General features: G+C 49.3%; 9 protein-coding genes across 9 annotated transcripts; 5 read left to right on the top strand and 4 right to left on the bottom strand.

Annotated features, from left to right (window-relative positions):
• Nucleotides 1-313: 313 nt before the first annotated feature.
• Nucleotides 314-1,688, bottom strand: N7518_010218 (TVP38/TMEM64 family protein; the record flags this gene model as incomplete). The annotated part of the gene is made up of 3 exons (XM_057191144.1): nt 314-659; nt 734-1,153; nt 1,225-1,688. The coding sequence occupies 3 exons, from the start codon at nt 1,686-1,688 to the stop codon at nt 314-316; spliced, it is 1,230 nt and encodes a 409-aa protein (XP_057037280.1).
• A 963-nt stretch (nt 1,689-2,651) lies between these two features.
• N7518_010217 (CCCH zinc finger and SMR domain protein) lies at nt 2,652-4,985 on the top strand (the record flags this gene model as incomplete). The annotated part of the gene is made up of 3 exons (XM_057191143.1): nt 2,652-3,580; nt 3,640-4,365; nt 4,421-4,985. The coding sequence occupies 3 exons, from the start codon at nt 2,652-2,654 to the stop codon at nt 4,983-4,985; spliced, it is 2,220 nt and encodes a 739-aa protein (XP_057037279.1).
• A 348-nt stretch (nt 4,986-5,333) lies between these two features.
• On the bottom strand, nt 5,334-6,492 carry N7518_010216 (HpcH/HpaI aldolase/citrate lyase family protein; the record flags this gene model as incomplete). The annotated part of the gene is made up of 3 exons (XM_057191142.1): nt 5,334-6,038; nt 6,124-6,344; nt 6,453-6,492. 3 exons carry the CDS (start codon nt 6,490-6,492, stop codon nt 5,334-5,336), a joined length of 966 nt encoding a protein of 321 aa, XP_057037278.1.
• Nucleotides 6,493-7,696: 1,204 nt separating this feature from the next.
• On the top strand, nt 7,697-8,444 carry N7518_010215 (DUF846 domain-containing protein; the record flags this gene model as incomplete). The annotated part of the gene is made up of 4 exons (XM_057191141.1): nt 7,697-7,787; nt 7,849-7,894; nt 7,950-8,236; nt 8,296-8,444. 4 exons carry the CDS (start codon nt 7,697-7,699, stop codon nt 8,442-8,444), a joined length of 573 nt encoding a protein of 190 aa, XP_057037277.1.
• A 660-nt stretch (nt 8,445-9,104) lies between these two features.
• Nucleotides 9,105-11,426, top strand: N7518_010214 (uncharacterized protein; the record flags this gene model as incomplete). Its single annotated transcript, XM_057191140.1, has 14 exons — nt 9,105-9,154; nt 9,234-9,311; nt 9,377-9,475; nt 9,527-9,592; nt 9,649-9,714; nt 9,770-10,031; nt 10,089-10,187; nt 10,252-10,459; nt 10,514-10,664; nt 10,717-10,793; nt 10,851-10,917; nt 10,973-11,049; nt 11,131-11,202; nt 11,257-11,426. 14 exons carry the CDS (start codon nt 9,105-9,107, stop codon nt 11,424-11,426), a joined length of 1,542 nt encoding a protein of 513 aa, XP_057037276.1.
• Nucleotides 11,427-13,564: 2,138 nt separating this feature from the next.
• On the top strand, nt 13,565-15,524 carry N7518_010213 (sugar porter family MFS transporter; the record flags this gene model as incomplete). The annotated part of the gene is made up of 7 exons (XM_057191139.1): nt 13,565-13,638; nt 13,695-13,712; nt 13,772-13,878; nt 13,928-14,158; nt 14,208-14,971; nt 15,026-15,162; nt 15,218-15,524. 7 exons carry the CDS (start codon nt 13,565-13,567, stop codon nt 15,522-15,524), a joined length of 1,638 nt encoding a protein of 545 aa, XP_057037275.1.
• Nucleotides 15,525-15,702: 178 nt separating this feature from the next.
• On the bottom strand, nt 15,703-16,743 carry N7518_010212 (uncharacterized protein; the record flags this gene model as incomplete). The annotated part of the gene is made up of 2 exons (XM_057191138.1): nt 15,703-16,084; nt 16,127-16,743. 2 exons carry the CDS (start codon nt 16,741-16,743, stop codon nt 15,703-15,705), a joined length of 999 nt encoding a protein of 332 aa, XP_057037274.1.
• Nucleotides 16,744-18,531: 1,788 nt separating this feature from the next.
• N7518_010211 (putative MFS transporter) lies at nt 18,532-20,365 on the top strand (the record flags this gene model as incomplete). Its single annotated transcript, XM_057191137.1, has 4 exons — nt 18,532-18,683; nt 18,736-19,047; nt 19,109-19,703; nt 19,787-20,365. The coding sequence occupies 4 exons, from the start codon at nt 18,532-18,534 to the stop codon at nt 20,363-20,365; spliced, it is 1,638 nt and encodes a 545-aa protein (XP_057037273.1).
• A 782-nt stretch (nt 20,366-21,147) lies between these two features.
• Nucleotides 21,148-22,632, bottom strand: glnA (glutamate--ammonia ligase; the record flags this gene model as incomplete). The annotated part of the gene is made up of 5 exons (XM_057191136.1): nt 21,148-21,587; nt 21,642-22,146; nt 22,363-22,455; nt 22,533-22,571; nt 22,630-22,632. The coding sequence occupies 5 exons, from the start codon at nt 22,630-22,632 to the stop codon at nt 21,148-21,150; spliced, it is 1,080 nt and encodes a 359-aa protein (XP_057037272.1).
• Between the last annotated feature and the right edge of the window lie 2,114 nt (nt 22,633-24,746).

The following is a 24,746-nucleotide window of genomic DNA, read 5'->3' as shown; positions in this document are numbered from 1 at the left end:
AGGACATACATCGAGTTCATCCCCCACAATAAACCCTCCCAAAGAATTGAGAATAAGGCCCATCAAACAGGGCGTGAATATTGTTTTGAAACAAACTAAACGAATTGTAATTGTAATTGGATTGCGAAACTTGAGGAAGAGACAGTGAGAGGACCAGAGTAGAAAAACCCTTGTGGCTTGATTCCTCGGAGCGGGGCGTATTTCTCAGTCCGGCAGGTTGCGGCACCGAAGTTCGTGAACGTCCAAGGGCTGCGCTCTCTATGTTCTTCACTTTAGGATCAATCCAGGGGCTACTTGATTTTCATTTGGTTATCTAGGTTTCAACATGAGTGTGCAGACCATATGCCCCATCCTCCCCTGCGAACCCGTCCGAGTCATTATCGGTGAACTCATCGTGATATGATCTCCTGTTCGAGTTTTCCCAGCCCGGCTGGTCATTGTCACTGTCGTCACCCAAAATCAGGTCAACATTGTCGTCGTCCAAATCAGTGAATCCCATTCGCTCTTCTTCGTCTCTCGCAATTGTGAGAGAGGCTTTGTTTACATCAGGATCTTCTGAAAACCCATGATGAGGGCGGTGCGCTGCATGATCAGCTTGAAGCGAATCTCGGATATCTGCACGCTCTTGGGCTTCGAGCTCTTTTGCGCGGGCCAAAGTTCTAAAACAGAGAGAAGAGAAGGATCAGCATGAGTGCACAAAATATTTACGACCGATGAATTCGGGGGCTCAAACCTTTGGTATATATACCACCCGGTAAAGATTCCAATACCGACTGTAAGGATAATACTGCAGATATTCACGGCTTTGGATCCCGCACTCATCTCCTCGCCCTTCTCGGAGAGCAGACGTATCCGACTACCGATGAACGCAGGAACCAATAATTTGGGAGAGATGATGGCTGTGGCAAGTCCGTACATCAACGGCTGCACCGTAGGAAAGGTGGACACAGCTCCGTTGCAGATCGAGTAGGGCAGCGGGCATAAACGGATCATACAAAGAAGCTTGAGGCCATCATATTTCAATGTCAGGGCCAATGCGGCGAATCGCTTGTCATGTTCCATAAGACGTTTGACGAATCCAGACAGAATTGTCCGCGAAACATAAAACGAGACAGTCGAGCCAAGAATTGTTGCGGAAGCGTAAATCAACCATCTGTAGAAGAAATATCGAGTTAGCAATATATTCACTTTTTTTGATAAAAACAACACGAATCAGTCTCTTACCCTTTCCATATACCAAATATAAACCCAGCCACAGTCCCAAATGTTGACCAACCCACAAGAGGTGGAAATGAGACAAAAAAGACACACAGCCACAGGATCAAGGCGGCTAGCCAGGATGTCTCCCACGTCTCAGCGACCGGGCCAAGCCAGATGAACAGCTTCCCCGTTAACACCAAGAACGCGATACCGGATAGACCCAGGAATATAGCAGCGAAGCAAGCCCCGATTTTCTTCCATAGACTCATCCCCTCCCATATCTTATTCATACGGACATATAACTCTGTGCCACGCTGGATTATCTGTTCGCGATAGCTTGCACCCTGCCCGCTCGATCTGCCGGCGTTTAGCCTACCGGCGCGACTCCAGGGCGGGTGAACATCACTATCAGGAGAAGAAGGTATAGGAATCGGGGGAGATGGTGAGAGAGATAGCGCCCTGGCGGTGGACTGGTAGTCCGCGGGCATTGTGAAATGTGTATAATCCTGGGGTATCAATACTCGGCAGAGGATAGTCGAATCCGGGGAAGATGAACCGCTGTAAAACAGGGACCGACAGGAAGTGCGATACCAGGGTCGATAGAATATCCAAAGAAGTTTCAAGGGCGTGTCAAGGCCCTGATAGTTGGACCGGACATGGAGGAGAAGCCAAGCACTTTTAGGCTGAAAATCAATTTGACTCTGTCAGCGGATCCCGCCGGACTTGAGCTCGGGTGGTGATTGATCTACATGTTGTCTATGTTGTAGGGCTGTCGTTCAGTTATTTTGTGCTATTTATACTATTCATACTATAAGGTACTTATCTAACTCTATTTTGTATGTCTTTGTATCGATCTATGTCCATATGAGGGATTGTTGATTCTACAAGAGTATAGTTAGCCCCTAGGTATGTGAAGCTTCTTGTTATTTTATCTACCTATCTCTGTAATGCTATATTTCCTTTAGCACTTACATATTTTATTCTTATTATATTATTGTGTTGTTATATTACCCAAACAGGCCGACAGGAGGTAGTTGGAGCTAAGTCGATAAGCTGTTGTGCCCCAGTGTTGATCTCCTTCTCCGCCTCCCCCCTCTTTGTCACTTCACCCTTTATTCAACTCTCATTCACAAACGTCGGTCGGCGGCGATGCGATGTAATTATCTGCTTGTCATCTATCACTCTCGCAACTCTCATCACCTTGAGCTATAACCTTGAAATCAACCTTGGAACCCCTGTTGTTCTTTACTTTCTTTCCCCATCACCTGGCACAGACAGAAAGCATGAGGTACCTCTGATTCTCGACTCGTCTTACTTTCGTGAAGCATATTCGTGCCTATACCTCTGGGCTTCAGACATCCATCCAAGACCCAATCCCTTCAACGCTAAGGTGTTTTCCCGCTTATCCCGGTCCCTCTCCTCTACACGTATTACACATATCGGAATACACCATGGTTTCCGACGAGCTTCTTGAAGAATGTCTCCAGATCCTGCAGGATCAGGCACTGGATGAGGAGGAACAGGTGGAGAAGGTGGAGGACTTCTTGCGTGCAAATACATCATTGGCAGGGACACCCTTGGAGAATGCGGTGTTGGACATCCTCTGGCGCCATCGCAATCGAAACTTGCCAGACGCATCGCCTCCAGTCCGTCATACTGTGATTCGCCGCTCATCGCCTGCGCCATGGCAGATGGCTCGATCATCTACACCGCTATCCCCTCATTCAACTTTGGGGACAAGCCCTGGAAGTACCTCGTGGATGCAAAGCTCCCGTGGGCCGTTCTCGCGGCCTCCGCTATCTTCTACTGCCTCCCCATTTGGCTCTCCACGCCCGTCGCCCCGGCTCGCCCTTGCACAGCCTATCCCTCATTCTCCAAATCTGAATGCCTACGAGTTCTCGGACCAAAGCCAGATCTCTGACTACTATGGAGACCTTGGGGGCGATAACAATGTTGACTGGCTAGTCGCAGATGATGCCAACAGTACAACCTCATCCACGGGTGGTGTCAGCACCCCCGGGGCACTCAGCGCCACTGCGGTTGAATTTGTTCCAGATATGAGCCCACATGATATCCTGCGCACGGTGCTGGGTGACAAGCGATCGAACGATGAAATAGAAGCTGCACTGGAGGCTAACAGTTATGATCTCGGTGCCACCATTGCTTCGTTCTCGCAGGATATAGAATCCGAGGCGATCTCAAAGCAACACGATGACGGTCGTGTTTTGGTTGGCAAGTCTATGACAATAGAACAAGTACGCCCGGTCACACCGTTGGGTAGCAGTCGCAGCCCTGTGGTCTGTAAGTACTGGCTATCCACGGGACAATGCCTTCGAGCGGACTGCCGTTTCAGCCATGACCTAAACACACATGTGTGCAAGTGAGTGTTTTTTGAAATCTGGGTAAGTCAATCGTTCTGGCGCTAACTAATGTGAATAGGTATTGGGTTATGGGAAATTGTCTAGCCGGCGATGGATGTCCCTTCTCGCACGACCCTTCAGCGCTTATCGGAAATCTCAGTATCACGGATAGTAGTCGACCAGCTTCGCCCTCCCCGTTCCAGGTAGACAGTGGTTCTGATGCATTCCCACCCCTGCAAATGGCAGATAACGGTGATCAATGGGCAAATCAATACACGGGCCGATACCCTGGCCATCTTTCTGCTTATCAACCCAGCAAATATGCGCCTCCTGGCCTCCATCCTGGAATGGGCAAAAGAAGTGGAAGTGCAACTCATCTCGGACGCCCCAGCTCCCGTCCATCAAGCCGTCACCAGAATCGGGAGTTGAATCCTGCTGCACCGTCTGTAGACGATCCAGATGCCTTCCCAACTCTTGCCGCGGTCAATGCGAAGAATGCTGGGAAAAAGCATCATGGGAAACGGGGCGGTCATAACAACCGCGAAACCGGCCCAGGCAAAGAAAATACCCCTTCGTCTCTGGCGGATGTGGTTCGAATGACCCCATCTCCTGTCCCCGGGAAAACCAAATCTGGCTCCAGAAACAAAGACACAAAGGGTCGCGAGAACAGTGCCGCAGCTCAGTCGATTCCACCTCCGCAAAATATTCCGTGGTTAGAGACAGGCTCGCGGGCGAACCAACAATATATCAAATATCGGACAGAGGCTATTCGCCACGGTACTGTGCGAAACAAGTTCCTCCAGAGGTAAGCTTTCAGCGAGTAATATTATTCCCACTCCTTCTAACGATATATCTCCCAGCGCTGCCCAAGCATGGAACCGCAACGATGCCCGAGCTGCCAAAGCATTGTCGTTACGCGGTCAAGCCGAGAACGACGCGATGCGCAGATGTCATCGGGAGGCTGCGCGCCAGCTCTACGAAGAACGTAATCAACATCTCTCTCATAAGGGACTAGATGAATCCTCGGAAGAACTCTACGTTGACCTTCACGGTCTCCACCCAGAAGAGGCTATCGAATATCTCGAGAAAATCCTACTCAAGCATGCTCGAGAAGGCCTCCGGGTGGTGTATGCCATCACAGGCACTGGTCACCACTCGAAGAACGGCAAAGATAAAATTGGCAAGGCCGTTAAAGCATGGCTGAACGAGTGGCGGTACTTGTTCCGGGAATTCAGTGTACCCGGTGAGCGAGGAGGTTATGTCGGAGGGATTCTCGGCATCGATCCAACCAGTTATGACAAGTCGGTAGCCAAGGAGCTGGCTAGCGAATTGATGGAGGCCAACGCTGGCGGAGAGCCTCCCATCCTAACCATGGGCAAAATCCAGTTACTCAAGCGCGAAGAAATAGAGACTCAAGATCAATGACCTGGCGTGTCATTCAACTCAAGATACCCCAGTACCAATCTATCTATTGAATCTAAGTTATATATAGAAAAGTCGTCTGCACAAGTTGAGCCTTTTCGCCCAAATTTGTGACTCAACCACAGGACGCAGCAGATGCATCAAGCGAACACGTCGGGTTCTTCAAGCAATATTTCTAGGATAGATTCTTCTTGGCTGCATGCTTCTATATACTAGCAAGGCTACGGAATACAATACACAGTATGAAAAAGCTCTTCTCCAGTAGATGCACTCATATAACATACTAGAAGGTACAAGGAACATGCAAGGATGTATGCGTAGATAATACACAGCGCTACATATATAAACCATCTATTCTGGTTCCTGATGCTCCCACTCGTTCCTCAAAGCATCAACATCAACCCCACAAGCCTCAGCCTTCTTAACAATAGCCCTAGCCTTATTGGCAACAGGAACATCAATCATCTTCCCATCAAGCGTCCAAGCCCCCCTCCCCGCCCTCGCAGCCTTATCATCCGCAATAACAACCCGCATAGCCCACTCAGTCTCCTGCGGATCCGGCCCAAAGATCTGATCCGCAACCTTCACTTGCGACGGATGAATACACTGCTTCCCATTGAACCCCAACCGGCGCCCGTCCAGGCACTCCTCCTGTAGCACAGCCGGCGGCGACCCATCCCCCTTCTCAGACCTGTACGCCGTGCAGACAAGGTCAATCGTCGACGGCAGCTCCGCGGCCCGCGCAGCGGTGGCTATCGCACACCGCGCGAACAGGAACTCTGTGAGCGAGGGCGTCCGCGTGAGGCTCAGGTCTAGGGCGAAGTCTTCGGCTGCAAAGATCAAGCCTTGGAGTAAGGGCGAAGCAGCGCAGATCTGGGATAGGTTTGTCAGGGACTTGGCGGACTCGACTAGAGCCAGGAGTGAGATTGGGGTTCTTGTTCCTTCTGTTGGTGGTTGCTGGGATAGAGTGTGGGTTATGACGTCTGTGACGAACGTTAGGTCGGAGGCGGAGTTGACTTTTGGGATTACGATTGTTGTTAGGTTTGGTGATTGGAGCTGGGACGGTTAGCAAGTTGAATTGAACGTTGCGAGGGTGGCGGAAGGCGGTTGGAACTATGTGTGTGTTCCGGAGTCCACTCACGACTTCGGTCAAATCACCCAATGCGAGTCCGCTGTCTACGGAATTGATTCGCACGGCGCGTTCCCTGATTCCTGGTGGCGCGGCTTGGTCGATTGCTCTCCGCACTAGCGAGCGCGCCTCTGCTTTCATGTGCGGAGTCACACTGTCTTCCAGGTCGTAGGTGACGCAGTCGGCGGTCAGTGAGCGCGACTTATCTAGAAAGCGTTGGGAGGAGCCGGGGACTGTTTGGCGTTGTTGGTTAGCTTTGGGGTTTTTCTTTTAGAGTTCGGGGTGAAACGCGGGGAAGACCTCGGGATGCGATGCGGCTTTGGAAGGGAGCTCGAGCTTACCGTAGAGGAGGGAACGACGGAGAGTATTTCGGGCTGCCATTGTCGATCTGGTGATTTGTGTGTGTATCCAATGGTATAGAGTTGTGTACTGTAACTCTTGGAGAGTGGAGTTGAGGCCTTTATGGGGTTGACTCGGGAAGAAGCCGACTCGGCTATCCGTAAAGCCGCTTTGGGAGAAGGTTAGCAAAGTTGTTTTCTCCTTGATATTTCTTTTTCGTAATCTGTTGCAATTTATGAGATTGTCTAGTGATAGCTCTTCTTACTATGCTAACAAGCAGTTCATTTAAATTAGAGAACTCAGTCATTAGTACTCCTTAGCGAAGCTTGATTTAGATATATATTCTTGCAAGTAAATGTATTTTCTACATATTCCAGATCTCAACTTTATGTCATTAGGTATCCCAGTCCCATTCACCTAGCGCTATATTTCTAGAGTATATCACAGGCAGCATTCAACAAACATCAAACGCTAGTATTACACAAATATGCTGAACACCAGAGGTACTCCAGAGAGTAGTTTGGAGCGGATACATACAACGAAGATCAACTCAGCTTTGAAGAAGAGCACATCATCAGGGAGGAGGAACATATTGTAGGTGAATCAAAGAGTCATTAGTGAGTGCCACAAAAAGATAACTATAGTAAATGTTTTCCTAACTCTCGCCTATAATAAGCTAGTCTAGATGGTACTTGAATCACCCGATAACTACCATATACTCATGTACTTCATCCTCTGCCTGTATGGGTACTGCGATGTGCCTTTTCTACTACTTCGGCCTCCTTGTGATTTTGGTGCAGAGGTCTTAAACTCGGTATAGATCAGTGTCTTATCGGTTTAGCGCCACATACGTTGGACATAACGTGTGGCTGACTGGTATCCACTCAGTATAGTCACGTGAATACTTTTAAAAATTGTCCAGAAGCAGAAGTAATGATCAGATCTTCTTATAGATCATCTTTAACAATCCTGAAATGACTGAAATTCTCACAATATGCTAGGATATATCATGCAGCTCTAGCTAAGTAAATATCACACATCATCAACAAATATACTTCTTAAGGTTGGTCTATGCTTCCGCCCTGGCATTGATTATTCTGCCATAAGAAACCGCCTATACCCGTGTTTCGACCACATAGGGAGCATCGCTGGTCAACAACAGGCTTAACTTGGATTAAATTGACCCAATCTACTGACCGAGAGGTCCTTTACATTCATACCATATCAAACCCCCGCCCTGTGAATCATGGACCAAGGACAAGGAGGCCAAGGCGAGCTCAACTGGCGCCTCAGCGCGCACCCGATCACGCTACTTGTCTTCTTAAGTATTCGGATCGGTCCGTACTCCCCCGCCCCGAGTAAAAGCAGCAAGAATGGTTTGGCTAACTTGATGATTAGGTGCGCTACTGATGTACCTATTTGGTGTACTCTTCATCAACAACTTGTATGGAACCTGCGAACTACCCGCTTGTCAACCTGCGATGCTAACGTTCATATAGTATCCTCGTCTTCATTTTCACCCTCCTCCTCCTCTCCGCGGATTTCTATTACCTCAAAAACATTGCGGGACGCCGGCTGGTCGGCCTACGTTGGTGGAACGAGGTCGACACCTCAACCGGCGACTCACAGTGGGTCTTCGAATCAGCCGACCCTAACGTTCGCACTATAACCGCCACCGACAAGCGGTTCTTCTGGCTGAGCTTGTATGTAACACCAGCTCTGTGGGTAGCCCTTGCCATATTGGCTATTGTGAGACTTGTCGGTGTCATTTGGCTCAGTTTGATTGGTAAGGCACTCCTAAGATACTTTGATATATACCGGCACTAGGTATTGACTTTGGTTTAGTTATTGCACTCATCTTGACTATCACGAATACCATGGCCTTCTCTCGCTGTGATAAGTTTGGTCAGGCCTCGACATATGCCAACTCGGCTCTGGGTGGTGGTATTGTGAACAACATCGCTGGTGGCCTGCTGGGCAGGCTATTCCGGTAATGGTAGGCAGGTTGATGCCTGTCTTGCCGTTAGTGGCCCTACATTGTCATTCCTCTTGTATGTGCTCTGTATTTCTAGCAGAATATTTGACCACTTAGCATTCAAATGCATCAATTTCTTTCAAAATATGGTCTCATTTGTAGCTCTAATGTGATTGAGAACCCGGTCTAATGTAAGTGCTTTATCTCTAGAGCCGTTGCCTCAGGTAGGTCAACGCATCGCTCCTTCCTCAAACACGCAGTTTCCACCGCAGCGGCACCTGCCGATTGTCCTTTGTTTACCTTTCCCTCCTCTTCTCTCTTCCTCTCTCTCTTCTTCTTCCTTTTCCTATTCTCCATTGCCTTCAATCATCATCGACAAACAGCCTTTGCGTCTACTGCGCATCAAAAACCACGTTGGTAAGTGTCGTTCTTAGTGTTGACCTTGCACCATCTCTCTCGATGACCTTAGGAGAGCGATCCAGATGAAAATATCGTGTTTCGATTCTCCTATGTGTCTTGTCTCATATGCCTCTGCCTTCTCTCACCCCTCCCTGGCCCTCCATCCATCCATTTTTTGACTTTCGCGCTTCCAACCTTTACCCCAGTGAAGGATACTTTCACGACGACAAGACTGTTTTGGGGAATTTGACTAACGAGCCTGTTTATAAAGTTGACCAAAATGGAGACAAATATCCATGAAAACCGGGATGATGATTTCACCTGCGGACAGTGAGTTCTCCCCTCCAAGATTCTAGCTTTCAAGGCTCGGGACATCCCCCCGAGAAATTCAGTCACTTACAAACTCTAGATGCGGTGGATCTGGCCACATGACTCGTCAGTGCCCGAATGACTCTCTTCCTCTGAGACAGAGAGACAGCAATGCAGGGTAAGTTGGTCCGGCACTTTCCATGCCACATTCTGCCAACTCATCTAACCAATGCTGAAACATAGCGATGCCTATGGCAACTACGGCGACGACAATGGTGGAGGACATGGTGACTACTCCGGTGGAGGTGGTGACCGCGCTTGCTACAACTGCGGCCAAGAAGGGTAAGTCGTTGATCTCTGTGTGCTTGCCCAATTGTACTGACAACAATGCAGTCATAGCAAAGCCGACTGCACCGAGCCTCGCAAGATGGGGGCATGCTTTAATTGTGGCCAGGACGGGTGAGTTATTATTGAACATCTTGTGTGTTACGGCGTTAATTATTCTCTTGAAACAGTCACTCCAAGGCCGAATGCACCGAGCCTCGCAAGATGGGCGCTTGCTTCAACTGTGGTGAAGAAGGGTGAGTAATTGCTGAGCATTTTATACTTTAGTTTGCTAATTGGCTCTAAATACAGTCACTCCAAGTCCGAATGCCCTAGGCCTCGCGTGTTCAGGGGTACCTGCCGTATCTGCGAAAAGGAAGGCCACCCAGCGGTTGATTGTCCCGAGAGACCCCCCGATGTTTGCAAGAACTGCCAAGCTCAAGGCCACAAGACGATGGAGTGCAAGGAGAATCGCAAGTTCGATCTCAACCTTGTTGCTGACATGCTACCCCAAGAAGGTTGGGCTGCAATGAAGAAAGCCAGTGACGAAAGGGATCTTGATGATTTCCGAGAGGTACCAGAAATCCACACGTACCTTGAAAGTTTCGAGCTTTTGCTGACCTAACTCCAGGCACTTAAAATCTACTCCAAGGCAGTCCCCAATGCCACCTGGGCAGATATTGAGAAGAAGATGCGAGAGGATAATTTCAACATCTACATCATTGCTATGGTAATCAATCATCATCGTTCTGATACTTGGGGATGAATTGCTAATGAATGAATTCTAACTATAGGAGACCGAAGTTGACGATGTCATGAGCCTTATCGATCTTCAGGGAGTGCTTGATCGTGAGTACGTGATTGGATTCTTTTTCAACCCCAAGGCGTCGCGTGGCCACCTCCGAGACCGTTGGCCTGCAGATGCCGAGGAGAACCTGGAGCGCATGAAGAGCGCCGGTATTCCCTACGAGCGCAAGGTGCCTAAGTGCTTGAACTGTGGAGGTAAGTGTTTATTTTGATTGCAGATTCCTTATAACGTTGCTAAATCCTATTTAGAGTTGGGACATATCTCCCGCAGTTGCAAGGAGGAGCGCGCGGAGGGCAACGATCGTGTGGAAATCAAGTGCTCAAACTGTGAGGGAGCTGGACACCGCGTACGCGATTGCAGACAGCAGCGCAAGCACAAGCATGGTTGCCGTAACTGCGGGTATGTGGCTGTGGTGCAAACAACGAACTGGATAATGCTGACTTTTATGAAGATCTATCGAGCATATTGCTTCTGACTGCACCGAGCCCCGATCTGCGGCTGGTGTTGAATGCCGGAGATGCAACGAAAGTAAGACCTTGCCCAAGATGATTCAAATATTTCATGATGCTAATGTATCTATTTCAGCTGGCCACTTTGCTAAAGATTGCCCCACTGTTGCTGACCGTGGCCCTCGCACCTGCCGCAATTGCGGGTATGTTAAAATATCACAGCCCCTGCGATTGTTACTGATTCTAACATCAATACAGATCCGAAGACCACATCGCTCGCGACTGTGATCAACCTCGTGACGTTTCGACTGTTACCTGCCGCAACTGCGAAAAGAGTAAGTGCGATGCATGCCCCGAAGAGTTTCTTTTCTTTGGCCATTGTGTACTGGAAACAATACTGACAACTGCTGTTTTAGCCGGACATTACTCTCGTGATTGTGATCAGCCGAAAGATTGGTCGAAGGTTCAGTGCAAGAACTGCGGAGAAAGTGAGTTGATATACGCGTTTTTAATACTGAGTTAGTCCGCTAACAATCTCTTAGTGGGTCACACTGTTGTCCGTTGCCGCCAGCCGCCTAAGGAGGAAGAGCCGCAAGACGAACCCACTTTCTCCCCCGGCTCTCCCAAGCGCGAGGAACCTGACCTGCTGGACTCAGAGGCTACCGACCAACAGTTCGAATACAAGCGCCATGACGACGAGGACCTCTGGTAAAGAACACAATTCTATGCCAGAATGGGGTGACTGGAAAGCTCTAAAAGCAACAGCGATTTGGTTTCCCTTTCTCCCACGTTATGATCGGCCGCGTGTGAGACTTGTCGGGTGTTGACTGTTCTTGGGATGCCTCACGGTGGCCTAAGATGGGACAATAATCTGATGTTACATATGGGGTCTATCTTTGCTGCTCTCTTTTTTTCAAATCTCGCGATGTGTTTTGATGTTTGCCAGGATTTTACCCATGAGTTTACGATGATTGCTGACCGGCCGATGGTCTCAAAGGAGGATATTTGTTAAGACTTTTCATGCTCTGTTGAGCTCGATTTGATTTGACGCGCCCCTGGATGAATCTGAGGATGGAGGGTCTGGGCAGGAGGCTCTAATCTGGGGACATTTCTGATGTTCATTGTTATCTGACAAGTTCAATTTCAATGGAACATCCATTTAGTGCATTCTTCTTGACTCATTGTAGACCTAGTAAGATCGTTTGAAGTTGAATGCTACAGGAGTAAGTGGATGACGGCACCAGCTGTAAAGTGAACCGGAAAAAAACAATACTTCGCGCAATGATTCCGACTTGTATCATACTCGGTGTTCCTCAGTTCGCTTTACTTGGAGTGCCTGCCATGATTTCCGATGTCAAACCACAATAACCCTGGAAGCAAATTCCCGTCGATCATTGACTGTTACTTCCTAGTCGATCATCGTTTTAAGCACGTTGTTATTGTATTTACCACGTCATTACCGGGTTGATGTATCGTAGGCCGAATCCGGGATTCCGGTGCCCTAACTGGCTCACTCTATCTACTCGGATTAGCAAGGTTTGGCTTTTCTTGAAATATTGTATTAAATAGTTAATAGCTATTATTATTGTCACTCTATTTACTTAACATTTAAAGCGATTGACTGCATATTTGGGTAGCATCACGTAAATACAGAGTTGCAGTTAGGCATATCCGAATCGGGCATCCCGTGCTCTCGGCTACCCCGTGATTCGGCCTGTGCCGAGTTATAGATTTTTGTGTGACAAAGAGGAAGGAGTCTGAAATCCACTTGCGTAGGATCAAACCATCTACCTGTTTTGGACATTGTAGACTCACCTACCTCGCCTAGGTAGTTAGGTGCTAATTGCCGATGATGTCATTACCGGCTTCGGCTATAGCCGGTTTGACGAGCAGGTTTTTCGGGACCTGAGGCCGGTCCGATGTGAGGCTTAGACGGAAAGTTCGTGACCCCTTGTCACCATCCCTGCCAAGTGTGCTTGGCGATTCAACGGTGAAGAGAAGATAAAAAATCGAGTAGTAAGCGCAAGGTAGGAAGCGCAAATTGTACGCAGTATTTTGAGCCCAAATTCGTGTCCACAGTAATATGTCTTGTGCACATACGGAGTACTCCGTAGTCCTTTCAGCGACGATCAGCGGAGAAAAAAAAATGGAGAGTCCGGGGGAACTGGAGAATCTCCAGGTTTCCGTCAAATGCAACCCCAATTGAATCCCAACAATGTCAAAAGTACCCCGAACCACGCGAGATCCTGTGAACCGTGCAACTGTCATACACTTCATATCATCGACGGAAACAGACCGTCCATGAGTCCGTCGGTGCTGTCGAGGTCTAGAACTGATACCATCACAAATATTACCGTATTAAGACAGTACTGTCACCGATACCGGACGGAGACCGACTTAGCCATGCGAGCCCCCTCGCATGGCCAACTACGTGCTCCTCCTGACGCCGAATTGCCAGGTGGATCCCTTCGAAACCTGGAGGCATACCGATGATCACCCACTCTCTCATCTCGGCTGTCAAGATGGGGTATAGTGGCTCGCTCCCCCGATCAGGCCATGGTGTAGGCATCGCCAATGCAACGTTGCTACTGCTTCTCATTGGCGGCTTGCATCTTGCTGGTTCTGACTTGATATTAGATGTGGATACTCTCCTTGTTTGACTGCGAGGTTCATAACCTGGCCGGTTTCCCCGGACCTGGTTGTTTCGTTGTTGGATTTTCTTTTCTCTGCTTAGCTGCAGTCTTTCCATTTCAGATCCATTGACCCCGGCGAATAGTCTTCCATTTTGGGAATTGACTATAAGCCTGTCTTCCTTCTGTAACCTACAGCCTTTACACCATATCCGCAATCATGAAACCATACTTTGGCCTTCGGGGCACGAACCTGAATATCATGATCGGTGTTATTGCTGGTCTTGATTTCTTGTATGTTGGTCTTTCAGTTATCTACTTTCGAAGTAGCACTAACGCGAATTACACAGGCTATTCGGATATGACCAGTATGTCATCGCAAACTAGACGTGAGAAGTCTGGTGGTCCTTTTACTAACACTCAACAGAGGTGTTATGGGAGGTCTATTGACATTGAACTCATTTGTTAAGGTCTTCCCTGAAATCGACACCACTAAATCGAGTTCATCGACGGGTAGCAACGCGACTACACAGGGTACGCAATTCATGACAGCCCTCAATTCATTCATATACTAATTTCTTAGGAATCACCATCGCTTCTTATAACTTGGGCTGTTTCTGCGGCGCAATCCTCTGTATCTGGATTGGAAACTACCTTGGCCGTCGTAAGACGATCTTCGCCGGCTCCATCATCATGGTGATCGGGGCCACGCTACAATCCTGTGCTTACTCGCTGCCGCATCTCATTGTCGGCCGTATTGTTACTGGTATCGGTAACGGCATGAATACCTCTACCGTCCCTACATGGCAGTCTGGTAAGTAGTTAGCTCTATTGACAGGAGCCCTGATGCTAATATTACCTAGAATGCTCCAAGGCCCACCACCGCGGAAAACTCGTCATGCTAGAGGGTTCATTGATTGCTGCTGGAATCATGATCAGTTACTGGCTTGACTTTGGTTTCTCCTTCCTTGACCCTAGCTCCGTTGCGTGGCGTTTCCCAATTGCCTTCCAGAACGTCTTCGCATTGGTCATCTTACTCTTCGTGCTACCGCTCCCCGAATCCCCTCGCTGGCTCATCCTCAAGGGCCGCGAACAGGAAGCTTTGCAGGTTCTCTCCGCGATTCTAGATTTGGATGAGAACGATGCCTACGTACACTCGGAGTTCTCCGCTATTAAGGATGCCGTCCTGGCTGCCTCCAGTGTCAGCTTCCGTGACTTGCTCACCATGGATGAGAACCGCCACTTCCACCGTGTTGTACTCGCCTACGTTAACCAGATGTTCCAGCAGATTTCTGGTATTAACCTGATCACCTACTACGCTGCTACGATTTATGAGAACTCTCTTGGGATGGATGGCCTGACATCGCGCATTCTCGCCGCCTGCAACGGCACTGAATATTTCTTGGCGTCTTTGGTCCCTATCTTCATTATTGAGAAGATGGGCCGACGAATCATGATGTTAATCGGTGCCGCTGGTATGTCGATTTCAATGGCCGTTTTGGCTATCACCACTAGCTTTGAGGGTCAGACCAAGCCTGGTATTGCCGCTGCTGTGTTCCTGTTTGTCTTCAATACGTTCTTTGCCTTTGGCTGGCTGGGAATGACCTGGCTGTATCCTGCTGAGATTGTAAGGCTTTCATCTTTATTCCTTCACACCAAAACACAACTAACAATGCGATAGGTGCCTCTACGAATCCGTGCTCCTGCCAACGCACTCGCAACCTCGGGCAACTGGATCTTCAACTTCATGGTCGTCATGGTCACGCCTGTGGCATTCGACACAATCAAGTACAAGACATATATTATCTTTGCTGTCATGTGAGTATATTCTGCGCGGAATGCATTAGTGCACGACTAACTCGGGTTTTATTAGCAATGCGTTTATCTTCCCCGTCGTCTACTTCTTCTACCCTGAAACCGCCTATCGATCCCTGGAGGAGATGGACACAATCTTCCATAAGACATCCAACGTCTTCAATGTCGTCTCGGTCGCCCGGAATGAGCCCCACCGCTACGGAAAGAACGGCGAGCTTCTCATCCACTACGAGGACACCGCGGAGCATCTGCGTCGCACTAGCTATGTTTCAGAGAAGAAGATTAAGCTGGCTAGTGGGATGGATGATATGGAGTCTGGAAAGGGCACCCATGTTGAGCACCGCCAGGACAGCTCGTCTGATTAAATTTCAGAGAAGGCATTCTTCTTATGTTAATTATTTGCAATGATAATCAACGATTCACGATTCGGTGCATTAAATATTTCATATAACCCTCATGTAGGTCAAAAGGTACAACCGACAAATTCAGCCACAAATGCCCCATTCAACCTCACGCTGAACCACAACGTGCCCTAGCTGCTGATCACAGCCCAAAGGCCAATCCACCAATCGCAGCAGCCAGGACAGCAGCCAGGATTCCAGTCCCACTGACACCCACACTTGCTGCAGAACCTTGTTTCATGATTGGACCAGCTGCAACCCCTCCATCTGTTGAACCAGACGAGTTAGTAGCCGCAGCAGTGACAGCCGACCACAACGTGACAGGCTCTGTCGAGCTCTTAAGGGAAGTCGCCGAGAAAGGGGTCGTGAACGAGTAACGAGACGACTTGCTGCTAAGCGAAGACGTCGCCTCGGCACTGTTTGTCGCATAAACAGACCAGACGGTGTAAGTACTCGTAGTTGTAGAAGTAACCGTCTTAACAGTGTATGGGGAATAAGAAGTCCAGTAATAGAACCAATATGTCCTATACGACAATCAGCAAAGCATCCACAAACCAAACACCAACGTAATCAGACCAAGAATCACATAGCAGTAGACAGTCGTATAATAATAATCCCAATCAACCGCAACATAAACCGTAGTAGCAGTAGCAGTAGCAGTCTCAACCTCCGTCGCCGTAAGCGTAGCCCCAGCCACAACCCCATCATACTCCCCAGCACAACCCGTCAGCGCACAGCAAACCTTCTCTCCCCTGTAGATCCGACACGTCCTCCCGACCCGACAGTAGTAACCCCCGGAACAGCACTGCGCACCGAGCGGCGCACACCCCGTCGTCCCGCAGCACTTATACCCGAGCGGACACGTCCCACCGCTAGCGCAGCACGTGTCGCCTATCGAGGCACAGTACCCGTTCCCGCAGCACTTCCCGCCGATCCGACAGCAGCGGCTTGTGTCGTATGCGCATTCGCTGTATCCGATTTTGCATTCCAGGGCGCGTGCGTTCAGGGTTGAGTTTTCGCTGGGAAGGGGGAGGGAGAAGATATCATCTGCGTTGAAGGAGATGGAGATGTTGGAGAGGAGTTGGGGCTCGTCTTCATTGGTGGGTGTGCTGGTTGCTATGTTGGCGAGGAGGAGGGATAGGGCTAGGCATGTAAAGGAAGGGAAGAGGATTGGGGAGAGCATCTTGGAGAAAGAAAGCTTGGTGGCTTGGTTATGGTGTACTGCTCTGTTGGAAATGTCGGGGTGGAACTGCGATTTTAAGTCGCTTCCCCTGGGCACTGCCTACATCAAAGCGGCTGAATAAAAGATAAATATGCCCAAGCGAGCATGTTTAAGATTGTTGTTCGTATTCACGGGAATTTTAGGCCCATGTTACCTACAAGGGTTGGGTTGTTTGCTTGTAAATACGAGGTGTGTCGCTTGGCGCGGGCTCGAGCCGCTTTTTCTGGGTTGATTTAGGGGGTGCTCGCTGTATAGGACTGAGAAGAGGGGAGCTGAGAGTGCGCTAGATAGTTTGGCTTGCTCCTAGGCTTTTTTCTCGTTGATAACGTTGATGTGAAGGTCTGGAGGTGTTCTTGGCTTTAGGGCTTAGCGATCCTCGTGATAGTGCTCCATTTGGTTAGCTCAGATTCTCATGCAGTGTTTCTTTGTCGAGATGAGAATCAGACTAGCAATTGATTTGATTTGTGTTCGATTCCGGGAAACACACGGTCTCGTAGTAGAGTTCGAGCTCTATCCTTGGACAGGGTCGACGTTGTGAAGAGGAGGACATCTCCGTGGAAAGGAGTATCAAGACTCCTAATCCCAGTGCACCATATCATTTGTCACGTATGGCACCTTCAGAAGAGTTGGTATCTCTAGGCATAAGTTAGCCTAAAACATGCGTTAGCAGGAGACAACGAACATGAGGAACAGATGAAGTGAAGGAAACAAAACAAACAGGTCTTGATTCAGTCCAGGCCTAAATCAGGCATTAAGGCATCATTATTTACTCAAAATGGGGTTTTGGCCCCTGGCGTCGGACTGCATATGCACACTATAATTGTGACACAAGACCTGACTCTATTTCTTGCGCATGCCAGCACACTACACAACTATCTCTCTTTTCAGATTCAAGACTGTTTGCAATAAGCCAAAGCTTTCATCTTTTGCCTGTACCCGAGCCCTAACATGACCCGCCTCGAGTATTTTTGATAGACCACGTGATGGTCCCGAGACCGGCGATCAAGATGTTGATCATAATGAGAATACATAAAAGAGGTACTTTGAATTGCGAAAGTAGTTCTGAGTCATTTCGTGGGATGTCGTTTTGACTGCTGGATATGATTCAATGGTATGTTCATAGCATTCTAAAAGCTAGCAGCTAACAGCTCACAGCTTTGCAAGTCAAAGCAGAGAAATTCGAATAAAATAGTCCAAGATATAGAACGGACTAAGACCCATAGGAGGTGAGGATAGCCTCGGGAGAAAAAGATTTAAGGTTATCCTCGGTGAAGAGCTCGTTGGGAAAAAAACCGAAGGATCTTCCCTCAACCTCAACCTCAATCTTGAAAATCTCAACCTCAACGGAGATTTGAATTCCATCTCGGATGTTCAAGTCTATGAGTCACGCGATTCGTGCATAAGACTATAAGACTTCCTTAATATCGGGGACTTTAAGGATCTTATTGAGGGGTCTTTTTCTCCGCCAAGATCCACCCCTCTCTTTATCAGATCCGAAAACGGAGTATTTTCTTGAGATCCAAGTCAACGTATGTTTATACCTCTCTGACCTCAGGGAAGATAGCTTGTGTCCAAAAGGAATTGAACGATACAAAATGAACAACCATTGACTCACAATTCACAGAACTCCATCTAGTTGATATCCCGGGCCATTGGCGTCCTTCAATTGGCATTGCTTTTAGCGACTATTTGCCCGCAAAGAGGCTGAATAAAGATTTTATACACATATAATAATAATAAAGCGACAAGATGTCCACAAAAGATCAACATGCCTCTGTTAGCATTGACAAGCAACCTGTCTCTGAGGATATCTACGAGCAGCCAGGGCCTCAAAGCAAGGTATCCTCAGACGACGTCGAATCCTTGGACCACAGCGTGGCCAACATCGAACGAATCTACAGGTGAATCGCATATCCTCAAACAACTCAACATCAGAATCTAACATCCACACAGAAAACTAGACCGTCGCATCATCTCCGCATTTTGGGTCCTCTACTTCCTCTGTTCAGCCATCCGGTCGAACGTAGGCCTAGCACAGACAATGAACACAGACTCTGGCCACGACCTCGCAAGCGTGCTCCACCTAACCCGACACGAGATCTCAACCGGTCTCGCCCTCTTCTACGTCTGCTACGTGGTCTTCGACCTCCCGTCGAACCTAATCATGACCCGTCTAAGCCCCCACGTCTGGATGAGCCGCATCGTGGTCAGCGTAGGCTTAATTGGAAGCTGTCTCGCCGCTATGAAGGCAGCCTGGAGCTTTTAGTATGTTCAATTCTCCCGAACCATCCCAATTCATCCCACATCATGTATCTAACAAACCTAGCCTCCTCCGCCTCCTCCTCGGCATCGTCACAGCAGGCATGTGGCCAGGAATGACATACTACCTAACCCTCTTCTACCCACCCTCCCGCATCGGAAAACGCATCGGACAATACTTCACAGCCTCGCAAGTCTCCGCCGCCGTCGTCGGGCTCGTCTCAGCCGGGTTCCAAGAAATGGACGGCGCCCACGGCCTCGTCGGCTTCCAGTGGATGTTCCTCGTCTACGGCGTCATCACCGTCGCCCTGGGCTTCGGCCTGCTCTGGTGGTTACCGGACAGACCCACGGCGCCGGGCGAGTCAGCGCCGAAACGCACCTGGGTCATGCGCTGGGTGCCTGCTACCGCGCCGGCGCTGAAAGGCGCTGACGCCGTCGTGCACTACCATGACCTGAAGCGCGTGTATCACTCGTCTGCGTGGACGCTGCGGGATCTGCTTGCTGTGTTTTTGGATTGGAGACTGTATCCGCTGCTGATTATGTACTTTGGTGTTGTGGGTGTTGGGATTGGCGTGCAGTTGTATGCGAACTTGATTATCAAGGCTATTGAACCGACTTTGAGTGATGTTTCGTTGAGTTTGTTGACGGCTCCGATTTGGATTGTACGTTTCTTTTTCCTTCCTTTCTTCCTTTCTTCCTTTCTTTCCGTCCAAGATCCATCCGCTAACACATCCCTTCCCTATAGATGGACCTCATAGCCATCCTCCTCGTAACCCCCCTCTCAGACCGCTTCCACCGCCACCGCGCAATCTTCTTCTCCATCCCCGTCCTCCTCCAAATCCTCGGCCTCCTCCTAACAACCTACGCGGGCACAGACGCAAACCCGTGGCCACGATACGGCGGCCTCCTAATCGTCGGATTCGGACTAGGCCCAACAGTCCCGATAACGATGACGTGGACGACGGAGATCTTCCAGCCGCGACACGGCGAGGTCGGCGTAGCCGCTGCGTCGGCTGTTGTCTCCGGACTCGGGAATCTGGGCAGTATCCTCACGACGTATGCGCTGTATTCGGGCTGGAAGAGTGATTACGAGGCGCCTGGGCGTGAGAAGTATAGGAAGAGTAACCTGGTCATGATTGGGATTCTCGGGGCGAGTATTGTCTCCGCCGGGTTCATGGAGGTTATGTTGCGCTTTGTGGATGGGAGGTATCGGGGTGGTGATGATGAGGGGGCGGTTGATGGGGCTGCCAGGCGGGAGGTGCGGCAGCGGGGGTTGCATGGGTTGGGGGCTGGGGTTACGCGTTGGTTGAGGATGGGGAGGTGATCGGTAGACTTGTGTGTCTGTGGCCGTGGTGCAACGGTGAAGATGTTGTTATATTTCTCTAGATTTTCTGCTTGCGTGGACTTTTATAGAACTATAGAAGGGAATGAATACGATCTACTTTTTATAGATGGAGAATACCTGCTTCGTTCATCCAGATCCATGCTTCTACAAAGTTGGTCGTGTTCGGCTATTTGATCCTGTCATACACTCCCTGCTCTATAAAGGGGAAGAAGCTTCCATTGGATGCTGCAGTGATACTAGATTGAGTTCAAGATCCTTCCATGTGAGATCGAAATACTCCGAGGTCTGATTAAGATTGGACCAATGGAGTAAGGAATACGAAAAGTACAAGAGCAGCAATTTGGCGTAAGCGCAAAACAAAGTTGAGGTCAGTAACAATTGAACTTGGTATTAATTGTCGATTCTCCAGAGGAACGATATCAGTATGATATCTCTCGATAAACGATGGTGTGGTTTCCCCATCCATGAATATTCTATGCTATTGTACGTGTCACATTACCCTGTGAAGGGAAGTCGAGAGAAACAGAAAAAAATAAGTGCGGCTGGTGCAACGAGGGAGGGCCAGCAGGAACGCATAGGCGGACACTGGAACCGGGAGAAAGAAAAGTATAGAATGAGAAGAAAGACAGGAAGAGGAAGAGAGAAAAGGCAGATCACAGAACATCTATGGGGGCTCCCTCACGCAGTCAAGCCGCTCTGGTCCGACTCCCAGGTTGACGCCGAGGGTATCGGAGCGCTAAGACCAAATGATTCCAATCCATTTAGATGCCACCACACATAGTCTCAACGATGATACCAGTAATCTGGTAGGGATCAGCGTTGGAAGCGGGGCGACGATCCTCAAAGTAACCCTTGCCGTCCTTGGCGCACTGGCGAGGGATACGGATGGAGCCACCACGGTCGGCAACACCGTAAGAGAACTTGTCGATGCTGCCGGTCTCGTGGCGACCGGTGAGACGCTCCTCGTTACCCTCACCGTAGACGGCGATGTGCTCAACGTGGCGGGCCTCGAACTTCTTCATGACGGCCTCAATAACCTTCATACCACCATCGGCACGAGTGGCGTTGGTGGAGACGTTGGAGTGAAGACCGGCACCGTTCCACTCACCCTTGATGGGCTTGGGGTCGAAGGAGATGCGGACACCGAACTCTTCAGCGACACGGTGGAGAAGGAAACGGGACATCCAGAGGTGATCACCCACTAAATTACAGTTAGTCTCAGATATTCATTGCAGTCCAGGATTGCAAAACTTACTATCGATGCCAGGGCAGGGGCCAACCTGGTACTCCCACTGGGAAGGCATGACCTCGGCGTTGATACCGGAGATGTTGATACCGGCGTACAAGCAGGCACGGTAGTGAGCCTCGACGATATCACGGCAGTAGACCTTGCCGGTACCGACACCGCAGTAGTAAGGACCCTGGGCACCGGGGAAACCGCCACGGGGCCAGCCGTAGGGCCACCCATCGGTACCGAGGAGAGTGTACTCCTGCTCCAGACCGAACCAGAAGCCCTCGCTGGCGTGAGCCTCCATCAGACGGTTGGCATCATGACGGTAGTTGAACTTGTTGGGGCTTCCATCGGCATCCCAGGTCTCGCAGAGGACAAGGATGTTGTCACCCTGGCGGAAGGGGTCGGGGTAGTAAGCGACGGGGCGAAGGTAGACATCGGAGTTGTCACCGGGGGCCTGGTTGGTGGAGGAACCGTCAAAGTTCCACTCAGGGAGCTCATCAACACTCGTGACGGGCTTGAAGAGAGTCTGTTGAATTCCCGTTAGTGAGTTGTTCGAGGGAGCGCAATCTCACGTGACGGCGGGTGGCTGCGTCGCATAGGTCCAAGAATCCCCGTGCACCATATCCGTGCACAGGGCTTATCACAGCCGGGAGAGGATTCCAGATAAGAACACGCAGCAACCACGCGCCGACAGTCCACCGTGTGTAGCCAGAGAAAACGTGGGAATTGAGATGAGTCATACCTTCGTCTTGGAGCGAGTGCCACCGTTGGAGTCAATCCAAACGTATTCAGCTTGAACGCGTCCACGCTGGTCAAGGTTCATGTATTTCATGAGCTGTTTCAGTCAGTATATGTCATTCCTCACTGGCTCGAAGGCCATTGTGGAAATCCAAAATCAAGAATCAAACGCACATTCCCCGTGTTGGAGACGACAGTTGCAGATTCGGACGCCTGAGAAGAAGCGGTCAGCATTGGTTCTACACGCACAAGAGAGAGGGATGACTCGTACCATAGTGAATATGGGTATGTGTGATGTTTTAACAGGTTTTCAAGCAATCAAGCAATGACTTTTGTAGAGAAGAGTCCCGAAGGAAGGAAAACACGAAGGGACCTCAAGAATAGAAAGCGAATTGGATATGGATGGGAGAATCCAGAGGAGAGAATGAGTTTTAAAGATGTGGAGGGGCAAGGGAGGGATGATAACCTTTGGGAAAAAAAAAGAATTTAAATTTAGTCACTGACTTTCTCTTTTGGGAATTTCTTTTTTTATTTCTTTTGTTTTTTTCTTGGCAAAATCAGGAAGGCGCGGCTCAGCCACTACCTAAAGGGGTTAAGCGTGGTATCATCGCTGTAATGGTCTGTAAAGCGGTGGACCGATACGGGGTACAGATAAAGTACCTCATACATATTTGTGCGCGTCGGCAAAGCCTTTCCTGAAACGTTGGGGAATTAAAAAAAAAAGCCCTCACTCTATTTTAGTGCTTCTCCGTTCTCCGTTCTCCGTCCCGTCAGTATTCTCCAGTTATTTCAATATACCATTTTTAATGCCTCAATATCAAAATAGATCATCTACAATGTCACAAGGACCTCTTAGTTTTTCTTAGTTTTTCTTCAGCCGAGCGGAACGCCGTAGCCTGTGAAGTTGCAACTTTTCACCGAAATTCAACGCCACTCATTAACTTCCGTGTCATCATCGTCGCATCATCCAGACACCCGCCGGCCCTCGCCGGCGGATCTGCTATTATACCACGTTGATTTGGTATATTCGAATCTAGATGTGACTAGCACTACTCCGTATCCCGTATCCATTTCCCTCCGTATTCCGTCCTCCCGGACAATGTAGCTCTTCTCCAGACTTTCATCTCCGCATCTTTTCGATGTCTATCAAAACCGCTCCCGCCACCCGAACCAGTCAGGTTTCCGTGTACTGACTGGCGATAGCCCTAACTAGCGCCCAATCAGCGGTCAGGCCTTGTAATGAAACTCTATGAAATGCAATAATCTGAGCAATCGTTCTTCTCCCGTTGGACCGATAAGATATATAGAGGCACCGATTACAGGGGGTGATGTTGTGGAAAGCCGAATCTAGCGCATGGCATTTCCAAGATATGGTGTTCTTATCCTACGGCGTTCTCTCCGAAGAACCATCCCACGTCTTATCCGGGTCTTCAACCCCCTCAGATACACATCTTGCCCTCCAATGTAAACGTTTACAGATCCATGCGCAACAGATAGTCGGTGATACGTTGGTCATGATTCTTAGCAACCGACGCCAGGACCCTTGGCATATCAGCTGCGAGTCCCGCAAATACATGGGGCAAGTACGGTACACACCGTGGACTAAAAAAAAGCAACGTGAATTCTAGATGGACTCCTTTCTCTTCAAAGTGGAATATATTATCTGTATTTTGCAATTTTGATCACGCGCGCGTTGCGAGAATGGCTATCGAAATTGATTGTAGTATACGGCTAAGTACTCCACGGTTCCTGATCTCCCCTCGGAGCTATCACCAAATGACGATCGCGCGATTCGTTATCGCGGCCATGTCAGATGACTGGCCAGTACAGATAGTAAAGTTGTAACTTTTTATACGCGCTCTTCGTCGGCCTTTGCATATCTCGTTCCTGCAGGACGTACCCGCCCAGTACCATCTGGACTTTATCACGCGAGTCGGACCGGTATAGAGTACATCCACTATACCTCTGTAATACAAGACTAACCCCATCGACTGGAGAAGCCAGCCACGCCGCAACTTGGGATCGATCAAGTCATAGTCGGGCCAGTGGGGTGGACCGTGGCGAAAGGTTCTCGAAACCCCCCGGCGTGACCAATAAGACCCTTTCTGCTAGGGCCACCCCGACACCGGCCATGGATAAGAGAATCAAGGCAGTATTACAGGTCAACAGGGCATTTCGGTTATTCATATGTGTGATTTCAATTATGTACTGTAAGAGTCACGAGTCCGAGGGTGATAGTTATTTGGGTTGTGGTCTCTTAGGTAAACGCACTGAAGTCTATATTCCAATATGGATACACAAAGGGTATGCAACTCGGGGGATTTAGGTCAGGGATACTCCAATGAAGAAGAAAAGTGGCGACGAGATCTCCTTCCCCCGTATTTTCTC

Source organism: Penicillium psychrosexuale (genome assembly GCF_028828465.1).
Source record: "Penicillium psychrosexuale strain IBT 29551 chromosome Unknown utg000006l, whole genome shotgun sequence".
Classification (NCBI taxonomy): Eukaryota; Fungi; Ascomycota; class Eurotiomycetes; order Eurotiales; family Aspergillaceae; genus Penicillium; species Penicillium psychrosexuale.
This window is presented reverse-complemented; position numbering and strand designations above follow the sequence as displayed.